The sequence below is a fragment of the Lepidochelys kempii genome, chromosome 10 (assembly GCF_965140285.1).
Source record: "Lepidochelys kempii isolate rLepKem1 chromosome 10, rLepKem1.hap1, whole genome shotgun sequence".
Taxonomy (NCBI): domain Eukaryota; kingdom Metazoa; phylum Chordata; order Testudines; family Cheloniidae; genus Lepidochelys; species Lepidochelys kempii.
This window is the reverse complement of record NC_136389.1, coordinates 50,880,395-50,891,146: the sequence shown is the minus strand read 5'-3', so window position 1 is coordinate 50,891,146 and position 10,752 is coordinate 50,880,395. Positions and strand designations below refer to the sequence as shown.

The window sequence follows — 10,752 nt, the reverse complement described above, 5'->3', positions numbered from 1 at the left end:
TAAGCAAAGCCAAACAGGGGAAATATAAAAAAACAATGCTGAATAAAGCAGCTTTATGTATAGTTGAACAAATAATACAAAAAATCAGAAAACTAGCTGAAAACTGAATTGGCTGGCTATATGAATACTTAAAGCAGCTTGCTATTAAATAAGTATGCTAAATAAAAGAATGTATAAAAGCCTGTGTAACTTCCTGCTCTGTTGTACAGGATTTGAAATTCAAATCTCCCTGTACCTTTTTAAAGCTTCAAATAAACTTTTCTGCTTCTCCACCCCGTTGTAATTATTGGGTGTAGCACACCGGGTAACAAACCAACTCAAGCTGTTGTTCAGCCTCTCGGCACTGGGTGCCGGCAACACTAGGAGCATTGCCTAACATTCTCTTATAGCACCCTGTTTAAAACTTTGCCAGACTTTAAATGTTTGGGCTGAAATTTTCTGTGCTGGGTCTTGTCACAAGCTGAATTACTTGTGAAAGTTTCAGCAAAAATGAGTCAGCCATTTCTGATAAGAAGATTAGGGAAAAGTACATTATTTTATCCATGATAAAAAAAATTCTTACAGCTGTTTAATCGAGAATCTCTAGTGCCTTCATTTTTTGGAGCAGGGAAGTCATCTGGTGCCAGAGATATACTTTGTACCATCCCTGCGAAAATCCACCAAAATCCGGCCAAATTATAAACCTCTGTGAAATTGCAGTTTGCACATGCTCAGTAGTGACTGTTAGTTTGGCTTTTAAGTTTGCTGAAGATTCTATCTGCCCTGAGCTTGCTCCAGCTCAGCCCTTAGGGCAGGGGTGGCCAACCTGTGGCTCCGGAGCAACATGCGTCTCTTCAGAAGTTAATATGCGGCTCCTTGTCAGAGGCACCGACTCCAGGGCTGGAGCTACAGACGCCAACTTTCTAATGTGCTGGGGGATGCTCACTGCTTAACTCCTGGCTCTGCCACAGGCCCTGTCCCCACTCCACCCCTTCCCCTGAGCCTGCCATGCCCTTGCTCCTTCCCCCTCCCTCCCAGAGCTTCCTGCACGCCACGAAACAGCTGATCCAGAGGTGTGGGGAGGGAGGAGGAGGCACTGATCAGTGGGACTGGGAGCAGGGCTGAAGAGCTGATGGGGGGGCTGCTGACGTAATACTGTGGCTCTTTGGCAACGTACATTGGTAAATTCTGGCTCCTTCTCAGGCTCAGGTTGGCCACCCCTGCCTTAGGGGGACTGAGCAGGCCTTTCCCTGCAACTGCTAGCTGGGAGTGAGGGCTGTGGTGGCACCAGGTGCCAGAACTGAGAGCAAAGAGACTCTCCTGCGCTCTCAGTGACCCACCCCTGTGTTGGCACCCAGCAGCATGAGGGAAAGGAGGAAGCAGTTTGATGTGAAGGCAGAGAGGTGAGGAGCGGTGTCTTGTGTGTGAGCAGAGACCGGCGTAGGCAGACCTGGTGGTGCTAGGCATAAACGGACTAAGCAATTGCTTAGGGCCCTGAGCGGCTTAAGGCCCCTCCCCCTGCCCTTAATTATTAGTATGTGTTGGGGAGGGGAGAGAAGGCAAAAATATTCCTACTTAGGGCCCCTGGTGGGCTAGCACCGGCACGGGCTTTAGGGCCAATGGGATAGAGCACATAGACTCTGTAGAGACTGGCTGTAGAGTGCAGGGGCAGGACGGCAGAATAGACAGGCTGTGCAGGGGCTATGGGATCAGATGGAGAACATATTTGCTATGGTGCCTATATCGCTGTTCTCAAGTTTCATGCTGTGTGTACCGGTGTATGCTGGGGGAGGCTGGAGCTGAATTCGGCAGGAAAGGCTCCCTAGTTTCTGTGCCGCTCTAGAGGGGCAGACTGGAGAGTCTGAGGCGGCTTGTGTTGTTTTTTATACTAAATTAATTTGATTTTATTCTGCTCTTAAGCTGTCAAGGCCAGATCCCTGGGTCTGGTCAGGCTTTGTTGGGGGTTCTCCTTCTCTGCTGCCCTATTAGGGTATAGCTCTCTGTCTCCTTTACACTGCCAGAGTGGTGCAAAACAGATGGAGTCTGTCCAGTACTTAATTTGTAATGAAAGAGGTGCCGGGGCTCAAGCAATTTTTTTTTTTACATTCATAACTGATGCAGCAAGCCTAGAGGTGCCGGGGCTATGAACTGCCAAGCCTAGAGGTGCTGGGGCTATAAGCTGCCAAGCCCTGGAACAAATTAAGCCCTGAGTCTGTCCCTGGATCTCCATTGTACTGCAGAATTTTTACTGAAAACATTCACTGCATTAGAGAGAATGTAAGGGGAGAAACTGAAGGTTTTGGTTCATGGACAGGGGACATTTAGGGTTTTTGGGACCCAGAAAGGCAGGGAAAGAGGTTTGGGATTGTGGGATACACTGAATGGTTTTGTTAAAATGATTGAAAGAATTTGATAGTTAATATTGACATTTATACTGTCATTGTTAGGTTTCAGCATTAGCCCCTGTTGAGATGATTGGGGGTGTTGACACTCCACAGCTTTTGGTTTGGGTTGTCAGCAGAGCTAGGCAAACATCAGGCATCTGGTTACACTTGTAAGGTTTTTTCACAACCAAAAGGGCTAGAATAACATTTTTTATATGAAACCTTGGATTGTAAAGCACAGTTCTGTGAAAACCCTGCAGCTGCAGAATCCTGGAGTACAAGGAGGCCTGCCTGTCTTATTGTACGTATGCATTCTCTCCAGGTGGTATAAGCAGGCCTGACCCTTTCAGCTATTCCCACAGTCCACAGATTGTCACAAGGACATGGCCCCAACATCTCCTGTTGGGAAACCTGAGGTACTACCACACTCAGAAAAAGGAAAACATTGCAATTCATATTGAATATAGCTGCCTTCACCCAGCTACCGTACACCACTCACAGTGGTTTTTTGAAAGTAGGTTGCATGAAGTAGGGCAATTGGTTTATGATACAGAAACAATGTCTGGTAAAACTAATGGTGTCTTCATCTGTGAATTATCTACTAGGTTTAAACTTTTACAGTAAAGCCACAGAATTACGAACACCTCAGGAATGGCAGTTGTTCATAGCTCTGAAATGTTTGTAATGCTGAACAAAACATTATGGTGGCTCTTTCAAAAGTTTACAGCTGAACATTGCCTTAATACAGCTTTGAAACTCTTCTATGCAAAAGAAAAATGCTGCTTTCCCTTTATTTTTTAGTCATTTACGTTTAATGCAGTACAGTACCGTACTTGCTTTTTTTTTTTTTTTTTGTCTCTGCTGCTGCCTGATTGTGTACTTCTGGTTCCAAATGAGGTGTGTGGTTGAATGGTCAGTTCATAACTCTGGTGTTCGTAACTCTGAAGTTCTTCTGTATTCTGTTAAGCTCACATAGAAACAACAGTTTAGAGCTTCTCCTGTGGAAACACTGATGCCCCTTAGTGATTTGTTTCAGTGGTGTTGCTTACTGGTGCTCAAGTGACTGCATATGATATTGCCAGATGAAGCTGAGATTGCTCCAGAACAAAAAATGCAGTTCTCCTGCAGCAGGGTATGAGTAACAGCTAATGAAGTCAGTAGGTGGTAAGTCCTATCCTGTAGTAGGAGAATTGGGCCCCCAAATCTCCAGTCCCTAAGACATGTTTATGTACTTTCTCAGCTATTTTCTGAGAATTGCATTGTAAAATACCATAATCCATGCCCCAAAATAATTTCCTCCAATAAAACAGGATGGTCAATTTGGATTGATTCTACTTTGCTGTTTCTTCCCCATTTTAGCGCTGCTCTCTCTCCTTCCCATAGAGTGAGCTTGCAGTCCAACCTCTCTTGAGTCACCATTTGCCTCTGCTCCTTATACACTTTCCTGTTGAGCTTCAGATTCGTGGTGCTGTATACCAATTCCCCTTTTCTGAGTTATAAAGGCTGCTGGAACATTTTGGAAGTAAGGCTATTTAAAGGAGAGGTTTTTTTCATATTTTATTTAGATTTCACCAATGAACAGAGGGTATAAATATGTTTATTTATCATATATTGAGTTGGGCTCCATAAACCAAACACAGAGTTTTTTGATGCATTTAAGGAAATAAATACTGTAGCAATTGTTTCTCTTGAAACAGCAAAATTGTGCAATGTGAACTGCAGGGTCTTATGGAAACATAATGTCTTTCCCAAAGTGGCATAAGTAAATGCCATTTTAATAATGATCCTGGTGCACTCTGAGGAAAACTGGTAAGTTGTAGAAATAAATAAATTTCTCTGTAAAATTTTTAAACATATTAAAAAAAGAGCCAATATTTAATCAAAAGTAATGAAATTAAAAAAGAAAAGATTGTCTTCTAGAAAATTCCTAACATCATGTTAACACAGCAGGCCAAATTCTGCTCTCAGTTCACCAGTGTAAATCCAGACTAACTCAACTGACTTCAATGGCATCACTTTGGATTTACACCAGTGGAACTGCGAGCAAAATCACGTGCAGCATCTGTGTAAACATTTTACAGTTTTAAATGAGAGTTAAGGGCTCACAGCAGCAGAGTGGTTTTGAAAAAGGGGCTGGAGAAATAGCCCAGCAGTCCCAAGGACACAAACAAAGATGAATATCCAGAGAAACAGTCTGTCCACTACCATGGCAACATACTTCCAATCTTCAATGACCTGGAAGAAAAAGTCAATTAAAGATACATAGCAATTTACCATGTTCATCTCCATCTCTTTTGTTGATGCTCAATGTTTGTAGTTTGTATATGAAAATAAGAGAAAACAATTCTTAAGGTTCAGGATCACCACAGGGGTCAGGAAGGAATTTTCCCTCATATAATGTCCTGAACAGTTGGTGAATGACACTATAAATAGTTTACACCTTGCTCTGAAGCAGCAGGTATTGATCACTACTGAATGCTTGGTGCCAGACAGGATGGATCCTCAGCATAATCCAGTAAGCTCCTGTGTGTGAATTGTAATTTGCTGATACTATTCATCCCAATTAATAACGATGAACAATACTTACTGCTTTTAAGAAAATAATTCTGTAGTTGATCTTGATTCTCAGTATGCAAGTGTTTTAATACATGTTAGCACTGCTGGTTGTACTCAAATCCCTGTCCAGTGTAGATGAGATCCTGGTCCCATTGAAGTCACAATGGGAGTTGTGCCATTGATTTTAATGGGGCCAGGATTTTACCTCCTATCTTTACATACACTACAGTGACTACAGGCATACTAGTGAGTTGTAAAGGGAAAGTGTTAATCTTTTTTATCACTTCTATTTTTTCTTTTATAATTGACTCTAGTTACACATGGGAATTCTTCCTCTTAACAACTTCACAGTACTTCCCAATTGACTCCTGCCTTATATTAGACCATTACATATTTCCCCCCCAATGAACACATGTACCTCCCATTGCTGTTAATGGGTGTTGTTACATGCTTCTGAGAAGAGAATATACTGTAGGTACATGAACAGTCACTATCAGAGCATGATACTAATGGAAAAAGCGGAGACTAGAATTATGAATCTAGAAAACAATGGTTTGTAACTAAGCACTTTAAGTTAATGTCAGAGGACCTGTGTGCAGAAAGCATTAAATTAATGTCTAACTTACAATACCTTGGAAAATTGCTCTTTAGTCTAGGGTGAGGACAGGGAGTTTGTGAATCATAGGACTGGAAGGGACCTTGCAAGGTCGTCTAGTCCAGTACCCTGCACTCATTTTTTAATATCCAGTATAAGTTCTTTACAAAAGCACAGATAGTATTGAAACACTTTTTCAGCATTGTGAGGCCTATACTTGTTTAAGCTTAAGGCTATATTTACAGATTTAGCATCTGATCTTTCTTTTTTTCTGTTGACCAGTAACTAGTTCCTTGAAAATGCAAGAAAGTCACCAGTGTGGCTTCATGTGGGATTCCTGCAAGATCTGAAGGGGAAAAGGAGCCAGGCTTTCAGACTACTTGACCTGTATAGTAAAAGGAGAGGAGGAGGACAGAGCAGTAATGGAAAACTTAAGACTAGATTGGGAGCTGGGGCAGAGGAGGGTCACGTAGGAAATTTTTCATGGATGCGGGGTGGGTGTTGGGGAAAGTCATGGGTGTTCATCTGAGCCTTCTGAGTTTTGCTGAACATTATTCAATGGATACTTATATGAACTTTAATGTACTAGCTAGTGTAATGTGTCTCTACAGGATGGGAGCAGAACTGCTCGAATGTGTGTCCGGGGTCCTATACTGCTCATAGCTGATGGAGAGTCTCCGTTTGCTCAAGTGGAAGAAGCCTCAGCTTTTGTGGTATGAATATTGTGGTTCTATCTACACTCTTGCCAGACAGTGCTGAATGATCTTGGGAGGAAACATAATGACCACCATGTGTCAACCAACCAAACAGGGTATGGAGAGCTAATTGATAGCGCTCCAAAATAATCCAAATAATTTTAATCCAAAATAATAGCGTTCCTAGAAAGGGTTTGTGCCAATCAAACTAAATCCATTTCTAAACCCATTTAGTTAAACTACCTTATGTAGCCCAGCTCTAAGTAACTTACTCTAGCAGAACGCAGCCATGGTCATGGCTGACTTACCTGCAGTCCCTTCATTATGGGCCCAGTTATATGGTGTTTCCTCTGAACAGGTATTGAATGTTAACCCTCTCCCTGCCACACACTAGCTGTGGTCTCTACACCCCATTACCTTGCTGATGTAAAAACACAGTTTGTTTAACGTTAACTCATCTCCATCTCCCTCTGCCCCAAAGCAAGAAACATGTTCTATTTGTGGGGACTGAGATTCTTGTCTGGCACACTGCTTTTTAGAACAATATCCACTTTATCAAGTTGTTATTCATAGGAAATTTATAGGAAAATAAACTTATTACTAAACAGTGATTGACTATGAAAATTATAGCTAGGATCTCTATAAAAATTAACACTAAGGAAGATTGTTGGGTTCTTATTTCCCTTCTGAAGAAGAATACACTTATTTGAGACATCAAAGGAAAGAAAACTGGGGTTTGGAAAGATGGGAATGATTTCTCCTGTTACTTACACTTTGGTCATTGTCCTCACTTTTCATGTGGTCTGCTATAAAACTGACTCCATCAATTGCTTCTTGGACTTCTGGAGAAAACTTCATTGAAGATCTTAACCTAAAATCTTGATGGCCACTGATGTTATCCGGATTCTCAGTAACTTTCAAATCATATTTTTTGGCAGAGGCTGTGTTCACAAAGTAGGTGGAGTTTTTGTACAGGTTGGCTGGATCAGTGCATAGATTATCAGATTTATTCTTTCTGCGCTTGCTTAAGCTTTGTCTTGCAGAGGTATTCTCTGGGCGTTTCATGAACAGAAAAGTTGGAAGTTTATGAAGGAAAATCACCTTTACCCATGGGGGCATAGTGTGGGTGCTGGGAGATCTGTGATGGACATTCAGTACGCAGACGCTGGTAACTATTGAGAATGTTACTAGTACCATTGTAAACATCAGGTACTTTCCAATCAGTGGAACATCCAGTGATGTTGGCGGGACAATTTTGGAGATCAGCAATAAGAACACAGTCAAGGCAAGCAGTACAGATATGCATAAGGTCATCTTTTCACCACAGTCTGAAGGCAAGTAGAACACCAGGATAGCCAATGATGTAATAAGCACACAGGGAATTATAAGATTGATGGTATAAAAAAGAGGTTTCCTTTTAATAATAAAGTCGTATGTCACATCAACATACTTTGGGTCTAAGGGGTTTACATTCCTTCTTCCTGGAAGTGCTACAATATCCCATTCTCCACTTGGTCTAAAGTCATCCATGCTTGCCATGGAAGTTTTAAGTACCAAATCTATTTCTGTGTGATCATATGTCCAAGAGCGGAACTTCAGTGTGCAGTTTTGTTGATCAAATGGGAAATGCTTCACCTCAATCCTGCAGGCACTCTTGTAGATGGCTGGAGGCAACCAGAAAATGCTTCCATTGTTCTTTAAAATCACATTTGTATACACAGAAACTTCATATGTACCATCCGCGCTGAGGAAGTGGGAGAAAAAACAAACAAATAATGAAAAGACAAAAACAGCGAGGAGTCCTTGTGGCACCTTATAGACTAACAAATTTATTTGGGCATAAGCTTTCGTGGGCTAGAACCCACTTCATCAGATGCATGGAGTGGAAAATACAGTAGCAGGTATAAATACATGAAAAGATGGGAGTTCCCTTACCAAGTATGAGGTCAGTCTAATGAGACAATTCAATTAACACTACTTCTTGTCAACTGTTTGAAATGGGCCACTCTCATTACCACTACAAAAGTTATTTTTCCTCCCTTGGTATCCTACGGGTAATTGAATTGTCTCGTTAGACTGACCTCACACTTGGTAAGGGAACTCCTATCTTTTCATGTATTTATACCTGCTCCTGTATTTTCCTCTCCATGCATCTGATGAAGTGGGTTTTAGCCCACGAAAGCTTATGCCCAAATAAATTTGTTAGTCTCTAAGGTGCCACAAGGACGCCTTGTTGTTTTTGCTGATAACAGACTAACACGGCTACCACTCTGAAATCAGTGAAGAAACAGAATATGGGTTCAAAATACAGAAAAGGACAAACTACTACATTCTCAGCCTCCTCTACTGAATCCAAAAGGGGTCCCACTATCTCTGCTAGAATTAAACTTCTGTACCCTTTCAATGATAAAACCCATTTTCCAGGTATTTATAAGTTGACAATCAAAACTATGTATACATTTTTCAACCTGGGAATTAACACTTTTGCCAATAGTTAGACAATATCATTTATTAATGATAACGTGTATGTCTAGAGCCTGTTTCATCCAATAATCACCAAGTATTTTAAAAACAATTAATTATGCATTATTACCCCCATTGGGATGTGTAAAGAGATGTAAAGATAAGATCACCCATCACCAAAATGCAGCCACCATTGCTTTGGAACACAGCCATTAACAGCACATGGCAACTCTTCTGAACAGTTTTGAGCAGGAAGTGAAGAAGAATGCTATATTCAGTTGGGGATACAGGGGGAACATGGCAGAACGAATGCAATTACATGAGTTGTAATTTAGGCAGGATAATTGTGATTAAAGCTCCTGCTCTTACTAAAAGTGCCATGGGATTTTTAATGCCCACAAATTCTTAGTTTAGTTTCTCATCCAAAAGACTAAAACTGTACCAGAAGAGTGTCCTCCATCACCAGGGTGGGTAACTGGTTCAGTGGGAAGAGTGTTCCCTAAGTAATGGTGAACACCACTTCCTGCCATACTTCAATGCTCCTTGCAGAATCCTTGAACTAACAGCTTGATGCCACTTTGCATTGCTGTCCTAAAAAATATCATAAGCTAAGTGGCATGACTGCAAATAAATATTCCTGAAAGTATGATCAGGCTGAGATAGGTTTAACAAAAAAGGCTGTTAAGATCCCAAGATTATTTTGCTTAAATATGTCATCCACTTAGGCAGCACTTTTCCCCAAATACGTATTTGTTGATTAAACTTAACTGATCCTGTTATTGAAAGACACCATGAGGCTAGAAAAGAGTAACTATTCATCACCTTATTTCTCTATAAATTAACAAACACATGAATAAAAACTTGAGTAGGAAAGTCATTTTTAATAAAACAGGGTTAGTCAGTTTTTAAAGTTAGATGAGAGTAAATATAGTAAGGGAGAAATTGTCTGAATTAGAGTACTCTTTATGTTTTTCCTTTTCCTTTTTATTAAAGAATATAAGGGGAAAAATACATAATTTAGAGGCCATCTATCGTCAGCAAAAAAAATCGGATTAAATTTACCACGGATGTAAATAGCTCCATTGACTTCAACTGAGTTGCACCTACTTTCTGAAGCAGAAATTATGCCATAATATTTAGAAATAGGCATAAGTAATTATTCGCTGTTAATAAAGCTCCTTGAAGAAGAAAAGAGCCATGTAAGTATTAACATTTTTCTTCTAAGTAAAGTGTGAAACAAATAAACAGCCAAATAAATTCTGCACATCAATACTGCGTGTGTGACGCAGAGTATTGATGTGCAGAATATATGTATAATTAAAAAACTCTCCTAATCGGTTACAGTTTAAAGGTGCCAGTCTGACAATCCCAGAGAATAAAAATCAACTGAGACCATCAAAGCCATTTCATTTAGGTAATTAACAGCCACCAGAGGCAAGCATGTTTGAATCACTGACAGCATCTTGCCGGCTTCTCTGAATAGTTACTACAACTCCTGAGGAAGCTCGTAGAAGGAAGGTAATATGGATGGGGAGTGTTCAGCTGTTGTTACCTGCACTGGATGTGCCATGTTTGTCTTTCTTCCCCAGGACAGAAGCGACTTTGTCTGTACAAAGTGCAAGCTGGTCTCCATATTGGAAGAGAAGGTTCAAGGTCTGGAGCAACAGATATTGACCCTGCGTTGCATAAGAGAAACGGAAGATTTCCTGGACAGACATCAGGATATGCTTCTACAGACACAACGTTCTGAAGATTCAGAGCAGGCTGCACTGTGGGGACAGGAGGACGGTGAAGAAATTTGGCAGCATGTGACCTCCAGAAGAAGAAAGGGGAGTGTCCATGTACCAGCAACGCAGATACAGGTAAGTAACCATTTTCATTTTCTCTCCACAGGTACTAATGCGGAGAGTGGACTAGATGATACATCTGAGGGAAGGGAACAGAAGGAGACTCCGCTGATTGGAAGGCATGAGATGCACTGTCCTAGGGTTGGGGGTTCCACGATCACCACTCCCAAGAGAAGGAGGCGGGTGGTGGTGGTCGGGGACTCTCTCTCCTCAGCGGGACTGAGTCATCTATC

At 41.3% G+C, this 10,752-nt stretch overlaps 1 protein-coding gene across 1 annotated transcript in view; it reads right to left on the bottom strand.

The window, feature by feature from the left end:
- Nucleotides 1-4,457: 4,457 nt before the first annotated feature.
- CHRNB4 (cholinergic receptor nicotinic beta 4 subunit) overlaps nucleotides 4,458-10,752 on the bottom strand; it is a 30,312-nt gene continuing 24,017 nt past the window's right edge. The window contains exons 5-6 of the mRNA XM_073361465.2: nucleotides 6,981-7,953; nucleotides 4,458-4,598 (exon numbers count right to left, since the gene is read on the bottom strand). Of these exons, the coding sequence (XP_073217566.2) occupies nucleotides 4,458-4,598; nucleotides 6,981-7,953 (1,114 nt within the window). The remainder of the gene's footprint in view (nucleotides 4,599-6,980; nucleotides 7,954-10,752) is intronic.